We start from the raw sequence: 23,860 nt of genomic DNA, 5'->3' as shown, positions 1-23,860 counted from the left end.
TTGATGCAATCTGCCTATGATGCTTTCGAGCTCTCGGCCCGAGCAGCAGCCTGCTCTGTGGCGATGCGCCATTTGGCCTGGTTACGGACCATTGACATGGACCCGAATCTTCAGGACTGCCTGGCAAACGTTCCATGTGCTGGGGCGGATCTTTTTGACGAATCCATCGAGACGGTCACGAAGAAATTGTCTGATCTTGAAAAGTCCTTCCAGTCCATTCTTAGGCCGAAGCCTAAGCCTCAGCAGTCTCGACCCTCTCGACCGCCATTGATCTATCAGCGGCGTTATCAGCCAAGGCAAGCCCCTCCTACGAGGCAACCTGCAAAGCGGCAGCCTCCTCAGAAGGCTCAGCAAAAGTCTCAGCCGTCTGCTGTCCCTAAGGCTCCTCAGCCTTTTTGACTGTCTCGTCGAGGGCATAACCAGCCTCGTTCTGCCTCCCCCTGTTTTTCCTATCGGAGGGCGTCTCCATCATTTTTATCATTGCTGGGAGGCCGTAACCACCGACCTCTGGGTCCTTACTATCATCAGGGAAGGATACTCTCTTCAATTCCATCGGGTCCCTCCGGACCACCCTCCAAGAGAGTATCCTTCCAACTTGACACAGACCGCCCTTCTTCTTCAGGAAGCCCAGACTTTGCTCCGGCTCCGGGCCGTCGAGCCGGTCCCTGTGGACCAACACAACCAGGGGTTTTACTCCCGGTACTTCCTTGTTCCGAAGAAATTGGGCGATCTGCGACCCATTTTGGACCTCAGGGTCCTCAACAAATTCCTAGTCAAGGAGAGGTTTCACATGCTGACCCTCGCTTCTCTCTACCCCCTCCTCGAGCAGAATGACTGGTTTTGCTATCTGGATCTCAAGGAGGCCTACACTCACTCTGTCGGATAACATCACCCACTAGTGAGAATAACTGCCTGCTGTCCCTGGATAACAACTGTTACGGTAAGTAACATTGCTTTATCCAGGGACAGCAGGCAGCTATTCTCACTAGTGGGTGATGTTATCCAACAGAGCCCCGATACGGACGTCTCACAAGCATATTTTGCTTGAAGAAACTCAGAAGTTTCGAGATGCCCGCACCGCGCATGCGCCAGTGCCTTCCCGCCCGATGGGCCGGGCGTGTCTCCTCAGTTCAGGTAGCTAGCAGAGAAGCCAACCCAGGGGAGGTGGGTGGGACGTGAGAATAGCTGCCTGCTGTCCCTGGATAACAACTGTTACGGTAAGTAACATTGCTTTATCCCAGGACAAGCAGGCAGGTATTCTCACTAGTGGGTGACCTCCAAGCTAACCTCAATGGGATGGTGGGAGAGTTGGCAACTTAGGAGAATAAATTTTGTAACACTGTTTGGCCAAACTGTCCATCCCTTCTGGAGAAAGTATCCAGACAATAATGAGAGGTGAAATTATGAACCGAGGACCAAGTGGCAGCCTTACAAATCTCCTCAATCGGTGTCGATCTGAGGAAGGCTACAGAGGCTGCCATTGCTCTGACCTTATGGGCTGTGACCTTACAGGGAAGGGGTAATCCAGCCTGGGCATAGCAGAAAGAGATACAAGCCGCCATCCAGTTGGAGATGGTGCGTTTCGATACAGGTCGTCCCAACTTGTTTGGATCATAGGAGACAAAAAGTTGAGGAACAGTTCTGTGTGGTTTGGTGCGATCCAAGTAGAAAGCCAAAGCACGTTTACAGTCCAGAGTGTGAAGAGCTGATTCTCCAGGATGAGAATGAGGCTTTGGAAAAAACACAGGAAGCACAATGGATTGGTTGAGATGAAATTCAGAGACCACTTTAGGCAGGAATTTCAGATGAGTGCGGAGGACAACCTTGTCATGATGGAACACTGTGAAAGGTGGATCCGCCACTAAGGCCTGAAGCTCACTGACCCTGCGAGCAGACGTGAGGGCCACCAGAAAAACCACTTTCCAAGTGAGAAACTTTAGTGGAGCCTTGTTGAGAGGCTCAAAAGGAGGTTTCATAAGTTGAGAAAGGACCACATTAAGATCCCAAACCACTGGAGGAGGTTTGAGAGGAGGATTGACATGGAAAAGTCCTTTCATAAATCTGGAAACCACAGGATGAGCAGAGAGAGGTTTCCCTTGTAGAGGCTGATGGAAAGCCGCAATAGCACTCAGGTGGACTCGTATAGATGTAGACTTGAGGCCAGACTGAGACAGGTGTAGAAGATAGTCCAATATAGAAGAGAGGGAGGCTCGCTGAGGCTCCTTAGAATTAGACACACACCAGGAAGAAAATCTAGTCCATTTTTGGGAGTAGCATTGTCGAGTAGCAGGCTTCCGGGAAGCCTCCAATACATCCCTCACCGCCTGGGAAAACTGGTGAGGAGTTACGTTGAGAGGAACCAAGCTGTCAGGTGGAGAGACTGCAGGTTGGGATGAAGTAGAGATCCTTGATGCTGAGTAAGCAGTGAAGGAAACACTGGAAGAAGGAATGGTTCCCTGCTGCTGAGTTGAAGTAGAAGGGAGTACCAAGGTTATCTGGGCCACCGGGGAGCTATTAGAATCATGGTGGCATGGTCGGACTTCAGCTTGACCAGAGTCTTTTGATTGAGAGGAAATGGAGGAAACGCATACAAAAAGCGAGTTCCCCAATCCAGCAGAAAGGCATCTGCCTCGAGACGATGAGGAGTGTAGATCCTGGAGCAAAACTGAGGCAGTTTGAAGTTGTGGGGAGCAGCAAAGAGGTCTATCTGAGGCGTCCCCCCCACTGTGCAAAGATCTGATGAAGGGGGCTGGAATGGAGTGACCATTCATGAGGCTGGAGGAGACGACTTAAGTTGTCTGCCAAGACATTGTCCTTCCCCTGAATGCTTTGAGGGAAGGCATTGTGGTGAACCGCCCAATCCCAGACTCTGAGAGCTTCCTGGCAGAGGGAGGCCGAGCCCGTGCCCCCCTGCTTGTTGACATAATACATGGCGACCTGATTGTCTGTGCGAATGAGGACCACCATGTCGTGAAGCAGATGTTGAAAAACTTGAAGAACATTGAAGATGGCTCTGAGCTCCAGAAGATTGATTTGATGGAGTCGGTCTGCACTGTTCCAGAATCCCTGAGTGCGAAGACCATCCAGATGAGCTCCCCACGCATAGGTCGATGAATCGGTTGTGAGCACCTTCTGGTGGGGAGGAGTGTGAAAGAGCAAACCTCTGGATAGATTCGAAGAGGTCATCCACCAAAGCAGAGACTGCCGAAGAGCAGGAGTGACGATGATGTGTCGAGTCAACGGATCCGACACCTGAGCCCACTGAGATGCCAGGGTCCACTGAGGAATTCTGAGATGGAGTCTGGCGAACGGCGTCACATGAACTGTAGAGGCCATGTGGCCCAGGAGAACCATCATGTGTCTCGCTGAGATGGACTGGTGAGAAGACACCGACTGGCAGAGATGAAGAAGAGCATCCATGCGTTGAGGAGGAAGGAATGCTCTGAATCGAATGGTATCCAGGACCGCCCCGATGAAGGGGAGAGACTGGGTAGGCTGTAGATGAGATTTGGGAAAGTTGATTTCGAAGCCCAAACTCTGTAGGAAGCAAATAGTGGTCAGGGTCACCGAGATGACCTCTGGAGCCGAGGGGGCCTTGATGAGCCAGTCGTCGAGGTAGGGAAATACCTGAAGACCCCTGATCCGGAGTGCAGCGGCCACTACCACCAGACACTTCGTGAAGACTCTGGGAGACGAGGACAGGCCGAACGGAAGCACTCGGTACTGCAGATGTAGATGTCCCACCCGAAATCTGAGGAACTTGCGAGAGGCCGGATGAATGGGAATGTGAGTATAGGCCTCCTTGAGATCCAGAGAGCATAACCAGTCGTTCTGCTCGTGGAGGGGGTAGAGAGAAGCAAGGGTCAGCATGCGAAATTTCTCCTTGATCAAGAACTTGTTGAGGACCCTGAGATCCAGAATAGGTCGCAGGTCGCCTGTCTTCTTGGGAACGAGGAAGTACCGGGAGTAAAATCCCTGGTTGTGTTGGTCCACCGGGACTGGCTCGACGGCCCGAAGCCGGAGCAAAGCCTGAGCTTCCTGAAGAAGAAGGGCGGTCTGGGTCAAGTTGGAAGGATACTCTCTTGGAGGGTGGTCCGGGGGGACCCGATGGAATTGAAGAGAGTACCCTTCCTTGATGATGGTAAGGACCCAGAGGTCGGAGGTGATAGCCGTCCATCGATGGAAAAAGTGATGGAGGCGATCCCCAATGGGGAAAACAGGGGATGGCAGAACGCGGTTGGTTATGCTCCCTAAGAGAGAGTCAAAAAGGCTGAGGAGCCTTGGAGACAGCAGAAGGCTGAGGCTTTTGTTGAGCCTTCTGTGGAGGCTGTCTCTTTGTTGGTTGTCTCGCAGCCGGAGCCTGCCTAGGTGTATAACACCGTTGATAAATCAAGGGCGGCCAAGAAGGACGAGACTGTTGCGGCTTAGGTTTGGGACGAAGAATGGACTGAAAGGATTTTTTATGGTCAGATAGCTTCTTCGTCACGGTCTCGATGGACTCATCAAATAAATCTGCTCCTGCACAAGGAACATTGGCAAGTCGGTCCTGGAGGTTCGGGTCCATGTCAATGGTTCGAAGCCATGCCAATTGACGCATAGCCATGGAACAGGCGGCAGCCCGTGCCGAAAGCTCGAAGGCATCGTAAGAGGATTGCATCAACTGGAGACGTAGCTGGGACAGCGAGGCAACTACTTCTTCGAATTCGAAGCGAGCCTGAGACTCAATGTAAGGTGTGAACTTCCGAAGCACAGGCAGGAAGAACTCCAAATAAGTTGCAAAATGAAAAGTATAATTGAGAACTCTGGAAGCCATCATCGAGTTCTGGTATATTCTCCTCCCAAACTTATCCATTGTTCTGCCTTCGCGACCCGGAGGCACCGAGGCGTACACCTGGGATGGATGAGACCGCTTGAGGGAGGATTCAACCAGCAGGGATTGGTGAGAGAGTTGAGAGCCCTCGAACCCCTTGTGATGAACCGTGCGGTACCGGGCATCCAACTTGCCAGGGACCGCAGGAATAGAGTATGGCGTTTCAAAACATCTCATGAACGTTTGGTCGAGAAGTTTGTGCAGAGGCAGGCGAAGAGACTCCGCAGGAGGATTAGGCAAATGCATGGTGTCGAGGTATTCCTTGGAGTACCGAGAACCGGAGTCCAAAGTAATGTCCAGGTCATCCGCCATCTGCCTGAGGAAAGAGGAAAAGGACAATTGATCTGCCAGCACAGGCCTACGAGAAGGACTGGACGAAGTCGAGGCCTCGGGATCCACAGAGACCTGGGATCGACAGGGTGAATAAGAGACACACGGCTCCTCGAACTCCGGCCCCTGCGGAGGAGACATGTCCGACGAAGAATACCCCATTCGCGGCAGCTTCTTCTGCGGTTATACTGTAGAGTGCCGCGAGGAGTGCCGTGAGGAATGTCTGGACCGATGCCCCTCTCGGTGTCTGGAGGGGGATCTAGAGTGACGATGCTTAGAATGGTCCCCAGACGCCTCTAACGAGTAGATGGGACTCGAGGCCGTAGAGCGCAGAGGCGGGAGATTCGCCGCCTCTCGAGATGCAGTCCAGGCTTGGTAAGGAGTGTGGAAGAACTCTTCCTGTGATTTGCGATGCCCAGGGCTTCGATTACCCGAAGAGGGATTCCACACCTCTTCGTCCGGAGGCGTTTTGGGCTCTAAAGGGGGCATGTTACTAAAGGAGGCCCGCCTCGAGGGACCGGCCGCCAATCGCCGCTCCTCCTCGCCAAGCAGCGAGAGCGACCGGCGAGGAGGAGGGGGCGGTCCGCCCCCCGGAATCGGAACCGGGAGGTCACCCTGGATCGTTGCAATCAACTTGGGTCCCATGGTTGTCATGAGCTCGACAAACTGAGCCTCCAAAAGGGACCGCAACGAAGCCGACAAGGAGGGATCCGCACCAAAAGGGGGGCCTCCTGCACGGTCTTCGCGCTCCTTCGTGGTCGAGTGCTTTTGCTTGGAAGCCTTCGGCACTTTGAGAACCACGGGTGGAATGGGAGGAGGCGGTACCAGCTCCGAGGAGACGGAGGAAGGCACCGGCGCCGAAGGCGGGGTCGAAACCGGGACAAACGAAGCCGGCTTCAGTAGACCCGGTGTAGCAGGAGTGGTGGAGGGCTTCGTAGATGCAGGCAAAGCGCCAGCCGAAGTCGAAGCTGAAGGTTCCTTCGCAGCTTCCATCTTGAACATCGACTCCCACAAAAAACAGCGACGCTTAAACGCCCGTGCTGTGAGAGTGGAACAAGGCCGGCACTATTTCGGGAAATGTTCCGGACCAAGACACTGCAGGCAGCGTCGATGCGGGTCCGTTAGCAAAATCGCACGCTGGCACTTGCTACACTTTTTAAAACCGGTAATTGGCCGGGACATATGCCGAAAAAGCTCCGCCGCAAGATTGAAGGAGCGAGGCCTGAGCCACGCGGCCGACCCGGTCGAATCGCCGGAAGAAATTTTTTTTTTTTGAAAAAAGAAACCAAAGAAATAAAACACACGATAAAGAGTAAAATAAACTCAAAACCGCGGCAATAGAAGGCAAAAGAACGGGAATTCAGTCAGCGCAGAATTGAATTAAATCTTCTCAGCTCCGCGGAAAGAAAAGAACTGAGGAGACACGCCCGGACCATTGGGCGGGAAGGCACTGGCGTATGCGCGGTGCAGGCATCTCAAAACTTCTGAGTTTCTTCAAGCAAAATATGCTTGTGAGACGTCCGTATCGGGGCTCTGTCGGATGACATCACCCACTAGTGAGAATACCTGCCTGCTTGTCCTGGGATAAGTTCTTCACCTCCTAAACTGTACCGTTCCTTCTGGTTTTTGCAGCCCAAATGCATGACCTTGCATTTCTTAGCATTCAATTTTACTTGCCAAATTTCAGACCATTCTTCAAGCTTCACCAGGTTTTTCTTCATGTTATTCACACCATCCAACATGTCTACTCTATTGCAGATTTTGGTATCATCCGCAAAGAGGCAAATCTTACCCGACAACCCTTCAGCAATATCATTTATAAAAATGTTAAAAAGAACAGGCCCAAGAACAGAACCTTGAGGCACATCACTGTTAACATCCCTTTCCTCAGAGCAATCTCTATTGATCACTACCCTCTGTCGCCATCCACTCAACCAGTTCCTGACCCAGCCTGTCACTTTGGGACCCATCCCAAGGGCACTCAATTTATTTATTAGACGTCTGTGTGGAATACTGTCAAAGGCTTTGCTAAAATCTAAATACACCACTTCAAGCGCATATCCTCTATCCAATTCTTTTGTCACCCAGTCAAAGAAATTGATCAGATTTGTCTGACAAGACCTACCTCTGGTGAATCCATGTTGCCTCCAGTCCTTTAAAGGATTTCAGAAACTTGACCATTCTCTGTTTTAAAAACGTTTCCCTTAATTTGCTTACCACAGAATTCCGACTTACCTGCCTATAATTCCCTACTTCCACTTTTGTGAAGAGGGAGCACATCCGCCCTTCTCCAGTCCTCCAGTACCACTCCCAACTCTAGAGACTAATTGAAAAGGTCAGTCAGTGGAGCTACCAGAGCTTCCCTAAGTTCCTTCACCAATCTCGGATGTACACCATCCGGCCCCATCGCTTTGTCTACCTTTATTTTAGCTAGCACCTCACGAACACAATCCTCTGAAAATCGATCAGGGTCTATTACTCCTCCATCCTTATTCACGTTTGTCTTCAGCAGTCCCGCTCCCGGCCCTTGAGCCGTGAACACAGAACAAAAATATTTGTTAAGCAATTCGGCCTTTTCTTTATCAGCTTCTATATATACCTCCCCTTCACCTTTGTGTCTTACAATGCCACTTTTGCACTTCTTCCTATCACTAACATAATCTAAAAAAATGTCTTGTCTCCCCGTTTTACAGTGTCTGCTATTTTTTCTTCCATTTGCATCTCTTAACTTTCTTCCATTTGCCTCTCTTAACTTTTTCAGATATTTTTGCCTGTCTTACTCTTTCTGCATTCTTTTGTAGTTTATGAAAGCTAACCTCTTATTCCTTACCTTCTCAGCTACTACTTTTGAGAACCAAGGCCTAGATTCACTAACCTCATTTTTTTGGGGCCATCTGAGTGCGATCCGTGGCCGAGTGTGGTTGGGCGACTGATCCTCAACAGTTCCTGCATTCAAATTATGTAGTCGGAAGCACGTCCACAACTACACACATGGATCGCTGTTGAGCAATTGCGACACATGCGCCTTCCTCTTCTAAGAACATAAAAACATAAGCAATGCCTCTGCTGGGTCAGACCTGAGGTCCATCTTGCCCAGCAGTCCGCTCACACAGCGGCCCAACAGGTCCAGGACCTGAGCAGTAATCCTCTATTTATACCCTTCTATTCCCTTTTCCAGCAGGAAAATGTCCAATCCTCTCTTAAATCCCAGTAATGTATTCTGCCCTATAACGTCCTCTAGAAGCGCATTCCAAGTGTCCACCACACGTTGGGTAAAGAAGAACTTCCTGGCATTTGTATTGAATCTGTCCCCTTTCAACTTTTCCGAATGCCCTCTTGTTCTTTTATTTTTTGAAAGTTTGAAGAATCTGTCCCTCTCTACTCTCTCTATGCCCCTCATGATCTTATAAGTCTCTATCATATCCCCTCTAAGTCTCCCCTCTTCTCCAGGGAAAAGAGACCCAGTTTCTCCAATCTCTCAGCGTATGAAAGGTTTTCCATCCCTTTTATCAGACGTGTCGCTCTTCTCTGAACTCTCTCGAGTAACGCCATATCCTTCTTAAGATATGGCGACCAAAACTGGACGCAGTATTCCAGGTGTGGGCGCACCATTGCCCGATACAGCGGCAGGATAACTTCTTTCGTCCTGGTTGTAATACCCTTCTTGATTATACCTAGCATTCTATTTGCTCTCTTAGCAGCCGCTGCGCACTGTGCCGTCGGCTTCATTGACCTGTCCACCATTACCCCCAAGTCCCTCTCTTGGGTACTCTCATTCAATAACATCCCTCCCATCGTATAGTTGTACCTCGAGTTTCTGCTTCCCACATGCAATACTTTACATTTCTCAACGTTGAACTTCATTTGCCATTTTGTCGCCCATTCCCCTAGTTTGTTCAAGTCTCTTTGCAATTCCTCACAGTCCTCTTTAGTCCGAGCTCCCCTAAATAGTTTGGTGTCATCTGCAAATTTTATTATCTCACACTTCGTCCCTGTTTCTAGATCATTTATGTATATATTAAATAACAGCGGCCCGAGCACCGAGCCCTGCGGAACACCACTCGTGACCCTCCTCCAGTCAGAGTAGTGGCCCTTCAACCCTACCCTTTGTTTCCTACCTGCCAACCAGTTTCTGATCCATCTATGTACGTCTCCGTCCACCCCATGGTTCTTCAGTTTCCGGAGTAATCGTTCATGAGGCACCTTGTCAAAGGCTTTTTGGAAATCAAGGTACAGTGGTGCCTCGCATAACGGACGCCTCGCACAGCGAACGCTGCGCACAACGAACTTTATGTCTTGATCCGTACAACGAACTTCGTTTCACACAACGAAGTCGCCCGAGCTGCATCCTTCCGCGCAGGCACTGCGCTTAACTGCCCTCTCTCCGCCTGGTTCCCTCTTGCCCCCCCCCGACTCCCCGACACGATCGGGGCAAGAGGGAGCTCAAGCCCTCTTGCCCCCCCCGACTCCCCGACACGATCGGGGCAAGAGGGAGCTCAAGCCCTCTTGCCCCCCCCGACTCCCCGACACGATCGGGGCAAGAGGGAGCTCAAGCCCTCTTGCCCCCCCGACTCCCCGACACGATCGGGGCAAGAGGGAGCTCAAGCCCTCTTGCCCCCCCGACTCCCCGACACGATCGGGGCAAAAGGGAGCTCAAGCCCTCTTGCCCCCCCGACTCCCCGACACGATCGGGGCAAAAGGGAGCCCAAGCCCTCTTGCCCCGCCGATTCCCCAACTCCCCGACAATATCGGGCCAGGAGGGAGCCCAAGTCCTCCTGGCCACGGCGACCCCCTAACCCCACCCTGCACTACATTACGGGCAGGAGGGATCCCAGGCCCTCCTGCCCTCGACGCAAACCCCCCCTCCCCCCAACGACCGCCCCCCCCCAAGAACCTCCGACCGCCCCCCCAGCCGACCCGCGACCCCCCTGGCCGACCCCCACGACACCCCCAACCCCCTTCCCCGTACCTTTCTGTAGTTGGCCGGACAGACGGGAGCCAAACCCGCCTGTCCGGCAGGCAGCCATCGACGGAATGAGGCCGGATTGGCCCATCCGTCCCAAAGCTCCGCCTACTGGTGGGGCCTAAGGCGCCTGGGCCAATCAGAATAGGCCCGGGAGCCTTAGGTCCCTCCTGGGGGCGGGGCCTGAGGCACATGGGCCCAACCCGACCATGTGCCTCAGGCCCTGCCCCCAGGAGGGACCTAAGGCTCCCGGGCCTATTCTGATTGGCCCAGGCGCCTTAGGCCCCACCAGTAGGCGGAGCTTTGGGACGGATGGGCCAATCCGGCCTCATTCCGTCGATGGCTGCCTGCCGGACAGGCGGGTTTGGCTCCCGTCTGTCCGGCCAACTACAGAAAGGTACGGGGAAGGGGGTTGGGGGTGTCGTGGGGGTCGGCCAGGGGGGTCGCGGGTCGGCTGGGGGGGCGGTCGGAGGTTCTTGGGGGGGGGCGGGCGGGGGGGGGAGGGGGGGTTTGCGTCGAGGGCAGGAGGGCCTGGGATCCCTCCTGCCCGTAATGTAGTGCAGGGTGGGGTTAGGGGGGTCGCCGTGGCCAGGAGGACTTGGGCTCCCTCCTGGCCCGATATTGTCGGGGAGTTGGGGAATCGGCGGGGCAAGAGGGCTTGGGCTCCCTTTTGCCCCGGTTGTGTCGGGGAGTCGGGGGGGCAAGAGGGCTTGAGCTCCCTTTTGCCCCGATCGTGTCGGGGAGTCAGGGGGGCAAGAGGGCTTGAGCTCCCTTTTGCCCCGATCGTGTCGGGGAGTCGGGGGGGCAAGAGGGCTTGAGCTCCCTCTTGCCCCGATCGTGTCGGGGAGTCGGGGGGGGCAAGAGGGCTTGAGCTCCCTCTTGCCCCGATCGTGTCGGGGAGTCGGGGGGGGCAAGAGGGCTTGAGCTCCCTCTTGCCCCGATCGTGTCGGGGAGTCGGGGGGGCAAGAGGGCTTGAGCTCCCTCTTGCCCCGATCGTGTCGGGGGTGCCAGGGACCACACGGAGTCACCCACCGTACCACCCGATTCGGGTAAGCGCAGGTATCGGTGGGTGGCTTATTTGCGGGGGGGGGGTGCCTTATTTTACATTTTTTTCTAAAAAGGGGGGGCTGTCTTATTTGATGGCCCTGCCTTATCATCGGGGAAACACGGTAGAAAAAAAAAAAAAATGAACAGTTAAGTCCCAGTTTTTGCCGCTGAGACTCTGCCCTCTCACTGTAAAATTAGACTCTACTTAGTCTGTCTTTAAATTTAAAAAATGTGTGTTGTTTTAAAAAACAATTATGTTTTTAGATGTATCTAAATAAAAATAATAACCAAAAATTTATCTTTTTTTATGTCATCTTAGCATATTTTATGCTACAGAACGAATTATTTTTTTAAACATGTATTGTTATGGGAAAACGCGTTTCACACAACGAACGTTTCACATAACAAACTTGCTCCTGGAACGGATTAAGTTCGTTGTGTGAGGCACCACTGTATATTTATTTATTTATTTAATTTTCTATACCGTTCTCCCAGGGGAGCTCAGAACGGTTTACATGAATTTATTCAGGTACTCAAGCATTTTTCCCTGTCTGTCCCGTTGGGCTCACAATCTAGCTAATGTACCTGGAGCAATGGGGGGATTAAGTGACTTGCCCAGGGTCACAAGGAGTAGCGTGGGTTTGAACCCACAACCTCAGGGTGCGGAGGCTATAGCTTTAACCACTGCGCCACACTCTATGGGGTCACCTCTGTCCATCTGTTTGTTAATTCCTTCGAAGAAGTGTAGTAAGTTGGTTAGGCATGATCTCCCCCTGCAGAAACCATGTTGGCTGGTTATCAGAAGTTTGTTTCTTTCCAAGTGATCATCGATGTTTTCTTTTATCAGTGCTTCCGCCATTTTTCCCGGAACCGAGGTCAGACTCACCGGTCTGTAGTTTCCCGGGTCACCTCTTGATCCCTTTTTAAAGATGGGCGTGATGTTGGCCGTCTTCCAATCCTCCGGGATCACGCCTGTTTTCAGGGATAGATTGCATATTTGCTGCAGTAGTTCTGCTATCTCCTCCTTTAGTTCCTTCAGAACCCTTGGATGGATTCCGTCCGGACCTGGAGATTTGTCAATTTTTAGTTTATCTATCTGCCTGCGCACATCTTCAAGGCTCACTTCCATGAATGTTAATTTTTCTGCTTGATTTCCATTGAAGAATTGCTCAGGTTCCGGTATGTTGGTTGTGTCTTCATTCGTAAATACAGACGAAAAGAACATGTTCAGTCTTTCCGTGACTTCTTTCTCCTCTTTCACTACTCCCTTCCTGACTCCATCATTCAGCGGTCCCACCTCCTCCCTAGCTGGCTGTTTCCCTTTAACATATCTGAAGAACGGTTTGAAATTTCGAGCTTCCCTGGCTAACCTCTCTTCATACTCTCTTTTGGCTTTTCGAACCACACGGTGACATTCTTTTTGATACTTCCTGTGCTCTATCCAGTTCCCTTCAGTTTTGTCCTTTTTCCATCTCCTGAATGAATTTTTCTTATTACTTATCGCTTCCTTCGCTATTTTAGTCATCCATATCGGGTCCTTTATTCGACTCTTTTTGCTCCCCTTTCTGAATCTGGGGATGTACAGATTTTGCGCCTCGCTCACTGTGTCCTTGAAAAAAGACCAGGCATGTTCTACCATCCTCCATTTTTTGGAAGTGTTCCTAAGTTTCTTCCTTACCATTTTCCTCATTGCTTCATAGTTTCCTTTTCTAAAGTTGAAAGTTGTCGCTATGGTTCTCTTTCCTTTTGGTATTCCTGCTTCAACCTTGAACTTGATCATGTTATGGTCACTGTTTCCCAAAGGTCCCACTACTTCCACTTCCTTTGCAGGTCCCATTAACCCATTTAGGATTAGATCCAAAGTGGCATTTCCTCTCGTCTGTTCTCTAACAAGCTGCTCCTGAAGCAATCTTGTGTAGCCTCCAGGAATTCTGTTTCCCTAGCGCATTTTGAGTTTCCAAGACTCCAGTCTATCCCGGGGTAGTTGAAGTCTCCCATAATAACTGTGCAACCGTTTTTGCATTCTTGTTTCATTTTGGCTTCCATTTCCGTATCGATATCTCCAGTTTGCCCGGGTGGACGATAGTATAGGCCCATTTTTATTTCATGTCCCTTTCTACCTGGTATTTTAACCCATAGCGATTCCAGCTTGTTGGTCGTCTCCGCTGTGTCTATTCTTGTCGATTGTATGGTTTCTTTTATGTATAGGGCTATTCCACCTCCTTTCTGTCCTGACCTGTCCTGGCGATAGAGCTTAAATCCCGGCAGTGCTGTATCCCATTTGCTTTCCTCATTCCACCATGTTTCAGAAATTCCAATGATGTCTATCTAGTCTTCTCCCCTCACCCTGCATGTCAGCCTGTCACTCCCGGAGCAGGGAACCTGCCTAAGCAGCCCTGCCCAGGCCTGGCCTTCTGCATCTTCACCTCTGCCTTCCCTCCCCTTCTTGCCTCTGGTGTTTTAACCCTTGGGAAAGTGGGGGTGCACTGGATGTGTTGAGGCGGCACTTTTGTCTCTCTTTGGTTCAGCTGTTGTAAGCAACAGATACAATGTGGCTGTGAATTTCAAATACTGCCCATTTTCCAAGTTGAGCAGAGTTTCTCCTCTCAGTATGAGAGAGCAGGAGAAAGCCCGAATGGCGTTTAAAAGTGTATTTTTCTCCTCCTCTTCCCTGTGCTGACCTCGGTGCTGCCTTTTTCTTTCTTTAGACATTTTTCAAGCTGCTAGTGGAAAGCTCAGTCCCAGTGAGGTGAAATGGCCAACGATGGCCAGGCTGGGAGCTTGTATTGCCTCGCCACCGCTTTTTTCTCTCTTTTTTTTCCCTCCTAACTGCATTTGCACACAAAAGCAGGAGGAGGAAGGGAGAAGCTGCATGATGGGAGAACGAGGCGAACGGAAAGGCAGGCTTGCCGCTTGAACACACAGGCAGGCAGGGTGGAAGAGAGCAGTTTTTTCAGGGCTGGGATTTCAGTGAGCGACTGGTCCTCAGCAGTCGCTTGGTTTTCGATCGGCCAGCCCAGTCGGTGTGCCTTAAATTGTTTAGTGAATCAAGGTCCTTCCTACTTTGCATGCCGTTTACCCTCATTTGCATGTGATAATCAGATTAGGAGCGGAGCGAATGGGGAGTGAGATTAGTGAATCGGGTCAGAGGGAAATTGGGTGTCAAAGGGCTCGCAAACCGATCGGTACACAATCGGTTTGCTTAGTGAATCTAGCCCTAAAGTGGCCTTCTTTTCCTTTTCCTTTTACTTACTTGCCTCACAAAAAGGTTTGTTGCCCTGACAATCGCTCCTTTCAGTTTCACACCTCATTTCCACTCCTTCCAGATGTTCTTACCCAGACAACAATTCCTTGACGTAAACCCCCTCCGAATAAAGTTAGTTTTTTTAAAGTCTAGAACCTTTGCTTTTGAATGAGCCTTCTCTATACCCATCTTAATATTAAACTGTACCATCACTGGATGCCAAATGATTACCCACTGTAACATAAGAAACACTTCCCCGTTTGTAAGCACTAAGTACAGTATGACCCTATCCTGCGTGGGTTCCTTTACCAACTGCTGGAACAGTTCTCCTTCTAGAGAATCCAGGATCTCCCTACTTATGTTTATGTTTGACTTCTAGAAGACCGCGCAATAGGGATACCCCAATCAACATCTGGCATGTTAAAATCACCTGTTAGCAAGACTTTCCCATTTGATATATTCTGAATGCCTACTGTTAAATCTCTATCTACTTCTTCCATCTGTGAAGGAAGCCTATATATCACACCTATATAAATATATTCACCATTCCCTCTTTCCAAATTGATCCACAGTGTCTCTTCCTTGCCCTTCAGATCCTGCAATTGTGTGGCTTTAATATGATATTTAACATATAACGCTACTCCCCCTCCTTTTCTTCCTAAAGATTCCTGGACAGAACTCTAGCTTTCCAGGCATATAAACTGAATGACTGTCTGGGTAATATTATGAACTCAAACAGTGTGCAATCCTCACTCATTCAAAACAGAACAGACCAACTTGTGACGTTCTTCAATTTTCTTTATTCAAAAACTTTTCTTTTTTCTTATCATTCTTGCTCCAATGCTCAAATTTAATTTATTATATTGTACAGTGCTCCTTGCTGGAACCCTTGATAAAGCCAGTTTGGCGAAACGGGTCCCGTCGGGGCATTGGAGCAAGAATGATAAGAAAAAAGAAAAGTTTTTGAATAAAGAAAATTGAAGAACGTCACAAGTTGGTCTGTTCTGTTTTGAATGGTTTATCCTGCTGAGTGAGGATTGCACACTGTTTGAGTTGTTCATTTTACCTCACTTCCTATCTTCAAGAACCTCTCCTGTAATATTATGAACTCCTCAACCTATTTTAGTTTTAGAAAATTAGTAAAAACGAAACTGTTTAACCGATTTGTTACCTAAGAATTTTTTGTTCATTATCTCTCCTATTCTGTATACATGTATTCGTTGATTTTTACATTGTAACTATGTTGCTGATTGTCCAGCTTTTCTTATTGTAAACCGCCTTGAACTACCATGGCTTTGGCGGTATATAAGAATAAAATTATTATTATTATTATTACCCTTTCTGTCCTGAACAGATTATATCCAGTATAACTATGAAGGAGTTTTTAGCCAGAAAAAAAAATAACTATATTGGAACACCCTCCCCTCTCACCTGATCTGGCTCCCAGTGACTTTTTTCTTTAACTGAATATAAAGGAAATATTGAAAGGAATACATTTTGATGACATTCAGGACATCAAGGGTAATACAACGACAGCTCTGATAAGCATACTAGAAAAAGAGTTCCAAAATTGCTTTGAAGGGTGGATTAGGCACTGGCATCCATGCATAACTTCCCAAGGGGAGTACTTCGAAGGTGACTGTAGTGATATTCAGCAAAGGTATGTAGCACTTTTTCTAGGATGAGTTCACAAACTTAATTGTCAGACCTTGTATATTATGTATTATAAGATAAAATAGAAAGATTGTCAAGTGATATGTTTAATTGTATTGTTTTAATGTTTGTACACTTGATGTAAGATTGAAAATGAATAAATAATTATAAAAAAAGACCTTGTATATAGGATCTATAGGACAATCATACATGGGCTATAAGGAAATCTTTAAATGGTAGCCTCTAAAACAGTGTTTCTCAACCTTTTCAAGCCAAGTACCCCCTAAGCCTAACAAATACCAACCGAGTACCCCTGCCCAAGCTCCACTCCAGACCTGCCCAAACTCTGCCCCAGACCCGCCCAAACTCTGCCCCTGAATCCACCCCATAATAGTATTAATTGTAGTGTAATTTCTTCCATCTATTTTTCATATGCACACACTATAATCTTATTAATACATAATGGTAACCACAAAATATAAAAACACAAAGCACACTGAATGCAGAGAAAATGTTAATTATCATTTATATTCAGGGGGGTTTTCAAAGAGGTCAAGGCAGATGACTTTAAAATATGCAATGTCACTTCAGTAACAGCTATAGAAAAATAGAAAAATATAGTGCAAATATAGACAGCAGATATAAATTCTCAAAACTGACACATTTTGATCACTAAATTGAAAATAAAATCATTTTTCCTACCTTGTTGTCTAGTGATTTCATGAGTCTCTGGTTGCACTTCCTTCTGACTGTGCAGCCAATGTTTCTTCCCTTCTTTCTGCCTCCTGCATGCTTCCTCTCCTCCAGATCTCATTCCATTCCCTAACCAATATATTTCTCTGTCCCTCCATAAATCCAACTTTTTCTTCCTCTCTCCCTGCCTGTTGGGGGTACGCGGGCTGGTCAACTCCTGGGCTCTATCCCTGCCTGTCCCCCTGCTGAAGCCACCGCTGCCGATTTCTCCCTGCCTTCCGCCCCAGCCCCTGCCACACAACACACTCCATTCCCCCCAACTTTTTCTTCCTCTTTCCCTTTCTGTCCCCCACTGAAACAACTGCCGCCACAGCTTTCTCCCTGCCGAAGCCGACCCTGCCACCCAACATGCTCCATTCTCACCCCCTGCTGCCGCCACAACAGGAATGGGCCAGGTGTGTGCAGCAACTGCACGCAGCCAACCCACAAGCCTTCCCCCCAATGTCAATTCTGACATCAGAGAGAAGGTTCTGGCCCAGGGTTGGCTGGGCCGGAACCTTCTCTCAAACGTCAGAATTGATCTCGGGGGAAGGCTTGTCGACTGGCTGCGTTCAGCTGCTGCACGTGCCTGGCCCATCCCTGTTGCAGCGATGGTAGGGGGGTGGGAATTGAGCATGTCGGGTGAGAGGCACATCCTGTAGGAAGTCGGCCAGCACAGATGACTCTTATCCTGGCCAGCATCTCTCCTTCTCTCCATGCAAGTCCCGGATCCCTCCACCAAAGCGGGTTGCGGCCAGATGGGCCTCCGCACACTTTTGGGTGCCTTCCAGCTGCCGGCTGGAAAGTTTGCGAGACACTGATGTAATCTATGATACCTTGTTATCATGAGTCTTATTACACCAACACATGAAATATAATTGGCCTTCACACACACACTCATTCACAACTTAGCAGCAATTACAACCTAGCAGCATTAGCCTACCAATGTTAATCAATAGTCTTGTTTCAGTCCTGAAGAGGGAACTTGTTCAATCACTCTTTGTTGTTCTTATATGTGATAATCGGGAGTGAAAAAGTCCACCTCCAACTCTATTCACTCAGTTTCACTGTTCCCTTCTTCCGTTTCTCAAATCCACAGCATTATGTTGCTCAATGAATACACAGCCCGCCAGCCACAGCTATTACATCGTAATTTAATTATACATGCAATGATCTTTCACAGCTGTGTATTCACTGTCCAATTTCCATTTTTTCTCACCCACTGTTCTGTTCCATTCTTTCTTCAGTCTAATCAGTGGCGTAGCAAGTGTGAGAGGCACCCGGAGCAGTGGCAATCCTCCCTGCCCCACACGCCACTTCCCTTCCCCCATACCTCTGTAATGTTCCTGGCGTAAACAGCAACCCCCAACCTGCTGTCACACCTGCGTGGGCTCTCCCTCTGACATCAGTTCCTAGGCATGGGTCCAATAAATGATGTCAGAAGAAGAGCCGACGCAGGCACTACAGTAGGTTAAGGGTTGCTGTTCACCACTAGGAACTTTACAGAGGTACGGGGAAGGGAAGCGACATGTGTGCATGGTAGTGCAGGGCAGGGAAGAAGCAGGGGGGGGCAGAGAGGAGCAAGGATGACGTGCCCTAATCAAGATGGCACTTGGGGTGGACTGCCGCCCCACCCCCTCCTCACTATGCCAGAGTCTACTCTCCATTACCATATTTCACCCATTATAATCACTATCCTCTGCTCATTCATTTCCTTATTAACCCCCTCCTCTCCCCCTGTAGATGAATTTAACAACTTCCTTACCTCTCTAGGTTTTCCCCCACCTGCCTCTTCTCCAACCCATGAAAAGGGGCACACACTAGACTTCACCAGTTTCCTTGATCTTACTGCTTTCAAAACTTCAACCGACGACACTCGTTGGGAACAAGTCTCTTGGTCTGACCACTTCTTAGGGGCTACCTGTCTCCCCATTTTCATGTCACACCTTGAGCCCCCATCCCGCTCCTCCCACTCCATAACCTTCCGCAAAAAAACTTCGAGCGATCTATTTTGGACCAAATTCCTCAATCAACTCTCCTCCAATCCTAAGCCTACAGATTCAAAATCCATTTGGCGCAACTGGATCTCCCTCTCCGAATCCATCTACCACTCCCTTGCTCCACTATCCACTAAAACCATCTCCTACCCCCAAAAGGCCCCCTGGTATCTCCCACTTCACAGAGAACTGAAACTGAAATGCGCCTTGGAACGCAAATGGAAAAAAATCTAAATCCCCTTCAGATAGACAGACCTGGAGGGTCAATATTAAGCTTTACAATTCAACACTAAAAAAAGCCAGGAAGAACTTCTTTGGTGATAAGATTTCCAGATCCAACAACCAGAACAGTGCGTTGTTTAACATTTGGCGCTCCTTAACTACAAAAAAGGACCCCACCTTGCTCCCCTCGTCTCCGTCAGCCGACGCTCTAGCAAAATTCTTCAATGAAAAGGTTACCACCCTAAGATGCTCCTTCCCGCCTACAGTCTCCTACAACTCCCTGGTTTCCACTGACTTCAACCCTACCCTACCTTTCTCCAATCCCATTCCAGCCGACAGATCCTGGACTATCTTTGAGCTTGTTTCCGAATCGCAAGTCTCCAAACTCTGCCTCAAACTAAAAACTTGCAAGTGTACCTTGGATCCTTTCCCCTCCTACCTATTTGAGAAAATCCCTGTACAGGCCATCGCTTCTCTTACCAAACTTATAAACTCTGCCCTAACATCGGGCCTTTTCTCCTCTGAAATGGGACACATTGCTCTAACCCCTCTACTGAAAAAGACCGACCTTGATCCCTCCATACCATCCAATTACCGTCCAATAGCAAACATCCCTCTCCTAACCAAGATGTTAGAATCTATCATATCCACTCAACTCTCATCCTATTTAGAAAGATTCTCTATTCTCCTATCCCACCAATTCAGCTTCAGACCCAACTTCACACTGAATCCCTATTGGCCTCACTAATCTCTAAGGTTCAACAACTCCATTCTTGCAACAAATTCGCTGTTCTTCTACAATTCGACCTCTCCGCAGCTTTTGACGTCATTCATCATGATATTCTAATTTTCCAACTCTCCGAAATAGGCATAAGCTTCCCTGTCCTAGATTGGTTGTTGAAATTCCTACGCTCCCGCTCTTACACCGTTAATATAAACGGTACCTCATCCTCCCCCTGGAAGCCGATATGTGGAGTCCCGCAAGGCTCACCCCTCTCTCCTATTCTTTTCAACATCTATATGTCCTCTCTGAAACTCCTCCATCTATCCCCCCTAGAAACTCTCTACACCTATGCCGATGACATCCTTATCCTCCTTGAGACCGACTCGAACCTAACTAACCTCGCTGAGAACATATCCGCATGTATAACGAACCTCCAATCCTGTGCCCACTCTGTACCAATGAAACTGAATGAGTCCAAAACAAAATTACTTTGGCTCGGCCCAATATTAGACCATTTACCCACCTCCATCCCATTGCCTTCCAGCCCCATTCTTCAGCTTGAATTTTCAAGCAAAGTCCTGGGCATCATCATAGATTCTTCTCTTTTCTTCAATGACCACCTCAACTCCTTGGTAAAAAAATGCTTTTTTAGCCTTCATATGCTGAGGAAAGTGAGATCCTGCTTTCATCAATCTCACTTTGCCGTCATCTTTCTATGTTTCTATGTTTCTATGTTTGTTCAATCCACCATCCTCTCCAGATTGGATTATTGCAATTCCATCTACTTAAGCCTAACTAAGAAAAACCTCCATAGACTTCAGCAGATTCAGAATGCCGCAACTAAGCTTATTTTTGCAAAAAGCAAATTCGACCATGTCTCACCACTCCTGTCCAAGCTTCACTGGCTTCCAGTACCCTCCAGGGTCATCTTTAAATGTGCCTACTTAGCCTTCAAGATCCTGCACGGCATTCTTCCTCCTGTTATTCCACTCTTTTGGAATTCCTCAAACCCTAATTCCACCAGATCCTCCCCAAAATTAAAACTATCATTCCCTTCTACAAAAGGTATATCCCGTGCAGGAAAACTAGGAACATCCCTCCCCTTTAGAACCACAGAACTCTGGAACAACCTTACATCCCCGCTCAGAAATTCAAGCTCCCTCCAACTTTTCCGCAAACACCTGGCTCTTTTCAAAAATGTAACACCTCCCCCCTCTCTGGTACCCTGGCCCCTCTATACCCTCTTAGTTCCTATCCTATAACCCTTCATTGGAGTTCCTTTCTATCCTAACTCTGTAAACTGTGCCGAGCTCTACGCTTGCGGAGATGGCGCGGTATACAAACCTAAGGTTTAGTTTAGTTTAGTCTACGCACCGCGTTTGAAACTTTTATAAGTCGGGAGGAACATTTTTTTTTTTACTTCATGAATCCGTGGTTTTAACACGCTTTAAACTCGCGGGTTAAAACAACGGGCTTGCACTGCAGGGAAGGGCAGGAGAGTCGGGGCAGACAGAGAAGCAGGAGATCAGGGCTGGCAGAGAAGCAGGATCGGGGCAGAAAGCAGGGCAGTCGGAAAGGACCTGAGCGACTGGTCCTCAGCAGTCGCTTATTTTTGGATCGGTCAGCCCAGTCAGTGTCCCTCATTTTTTTTAGTGAATCGCTACCTGCCTACATTTGAATGCCTTTCCCCCTCATTTGCATGCGTGGATCGGAGGATGATCGGGACAGAGGTTAGTGAATCAGGTCAGAGGGAAATCGGGTTGCAAAGGGGTCGCTAAGTGGTCAGAACTTGATTGGTGGGCTTAGTGAATCTAGCCCATAGTAAGACTGATCCCACAATAGCAGACATTTCCTGCTGCTGCTGTTGGAAGGGGAAGGCACTCAGCGAGAGATCCCAACTCCTGAGTAGGAGTGTGGAAGATGACCTGCAAAAGGGGACGACTTGGCAGGTCTGGGATGGGCTTGTATGTAAAAGAGAAAGCTAAAAGGAGGGTAAACTGGCATGAGTGTTTGTAGTTTGTGTGCAGGGAGGGGCAGAACATGACTATGGTTGAAAGTGGAAAGGAGAGAGAGTTCAGAGTTGAAATGGGAGAGAGTAGGGATAGGGAAAGCAGAAGTGAAGGGAGCAGGGCTAGACCCAGATAATGCACAACACTTTTCTTTGTAGATGTACCTTCCCGCTTCATCCCCACATGTCATTTTCTGATGTTTTTCTGCCTTTAAGGTAAAGATGCTCACTTCATAAACAAACGATATTCTTTGAAAATCTCCAAATTGGGACAAGAAGCAGAGCAAGCGAAAAAGGAACTAGCTGAAACCCAAAAGCAGCTGCAGGAATTAGAGAACTTAGAGCTTAGAGATTTTGCTCAGAGGACAAAGTTACAGAAAGACTTTCGGAAGAAGATGGATGTAGCAAAGCTAAAAGTACAGGTAATTGCCATACAACGGGGGTGCATTAAGAAATTTCAGGATATTTGGGAGCCATTAACAAAATACTGTAATGTTTGAATATCAACTTTTTCTCCTTAAATATGCACATCCAGGAAGGGGGGACGGGGTGGGGATTTCTTGGTTTTCTTTTGAGAGTAACAATGTGGGGAGGTTATTATATGTTTTTCTTGAATTGACGAATGTTATTGAATAGGGAAGGGGAGGGATATGGAATTTGAAACTGAGTTTTGTATAATATTAAGGGATGTATGTAAGACCAAATGGATGTTATATACTGTTTCACTTACTGTAAGTGTTAAAATGAATAAAGAATAAAAATAAAAGTACAGGTAATATATTTTAATGGTTATGGGCTAAATCTCCCAAAAATAACTTATATATCCAATACCCATGGACAGGTCTGTAAATGGATTTAATTTAGAGCCTGATTATTGTTGAAAGCATTGTCATCTTATCAGCCATCTTATTGGTGATCTAGTGTATCATTATGTTCTCAAAAATGTTACTTATGCTATGATTTCAGGATTCTGTTAGTATTTTTTTCACCATCCTTTGCTTGTTCCTCTCCTCAATTTCATATGATTCCAATTATTTCTGATTATTCCTTTTTGAAAATGGTCTGGTTTTTAAATAGTTTCACCACTGTTCCCAATGTTGTATGCAATTTGATTTTAAAATATTATAAGGCATAAATCATCCGCCAACTGTAGACAGTGTAGAATGTAATCTTTCTTGGGTTTCTGATAGCATTTCTAACCAATTATATAGTTTATTTTTGTTTAAATTTTTTTATTCATTTTTTCATATTACAAGTGTATCAGAAAAATACATATAATCTTATAAACACACACTTGATTTTCCTTCATGAATACTTTAAGTACAATATATCATATTTATATTCATATTTTTATAATGTTTTAGATAATTTGTAAATCATTTAATATGTATGACAAATATAAATAAAATTAAAAAGCCCCCCAAAGCCCTCCCTTCCTATTTCAGAAAATCTAACCTAATACTTCAAAATGCATTAATTAATTCATACATATTGTGAGGTAAATAAAATAATACCCACCCACATCCCCATTTAACAAATCTCTTATTATGGGAAAATGTTATTAATCATTACAAAAATCTGCTAATGGTCTCCAAATCTTCAGAAATTTACCAAAATAACCTTTCTGTGTTGCTATTGTGCGCTCCATTTTATATATATGGCATACCGAATTCCACCAAAAGTTATAACTTAATCTGTCATAATTTTTCCAGTTACATGTTATTTGTAGACCACCTCCCTAAGAGGCAGTGTAAAACATTAAGGGCTAGATTTACTAAAGTGAGCTATTGTGTTAGTGTGCACTACCATGTGTTTAACACATTATTTACCACAGATTACAATTTATACATTTGTCACTATTTATTATTTATGCACATTAATAATGATAGCATGCCAACATTGCAGTGCGCTTTAGTAAATCTAGCTCTAAAACATTTATGGGATTTACTAACTGTCTTTATGAACACATTCACCCAAGAGGTATACAGAATGTACTTCTTGATATAAAATTTTCATTTTTTATTAACAACAATAGTGAAAAGATCAATAAGGTGGGCATCTGAGTCTTTT

General features: G+C 47.6%; 1 protein-coding gene across 3 annotated transcripts in view; it reads left to right on the top strand.

Annotated features, from left to right (window-relative positions):
* The window catches only part of KIF27 (kinesin family member 27), a 253,192-nt gene that overhangs the window by 87,260 nt on the left and 142,072 nt on the right, over positions 1-23,860 (top strand). For all 3 annotated transcript variants that reach the window (XM_033927630.1, XM_033927611.1, XM_033927620.1), the window contains one exon: positions 22,007-22,212. In XM_033927630.1, coding sequence (XP_033783521.1) covers positions 22,007-22,212 — 206 coding nt within the window. The remainder of the gene's footprint in view (positions 1-22,006; positions 22,213-23,860) is intronic.

The sequence above is a fragment of the Geotrypetes seraphini genome, chromosome 1 (genome assembly GCF_902459505.1).
Source record: "Geotrypetes seraphini chromosome 1, aGeoSer1.1, whole genome shotgun sequence".
Taxonomy (NCBI): domain Eukaryota; kingdom Metazoa; phylum Chordata; class Amphibia; order Gymnophiona; family Dermophiidae; genus Geotrypetes; species Geotrypetes seraphini.
The sequence above is the reverse complement of the archived record's forward strand: the minus strand, read 5'-3'. Positions and strand labels throughout refer to the sequence as shown.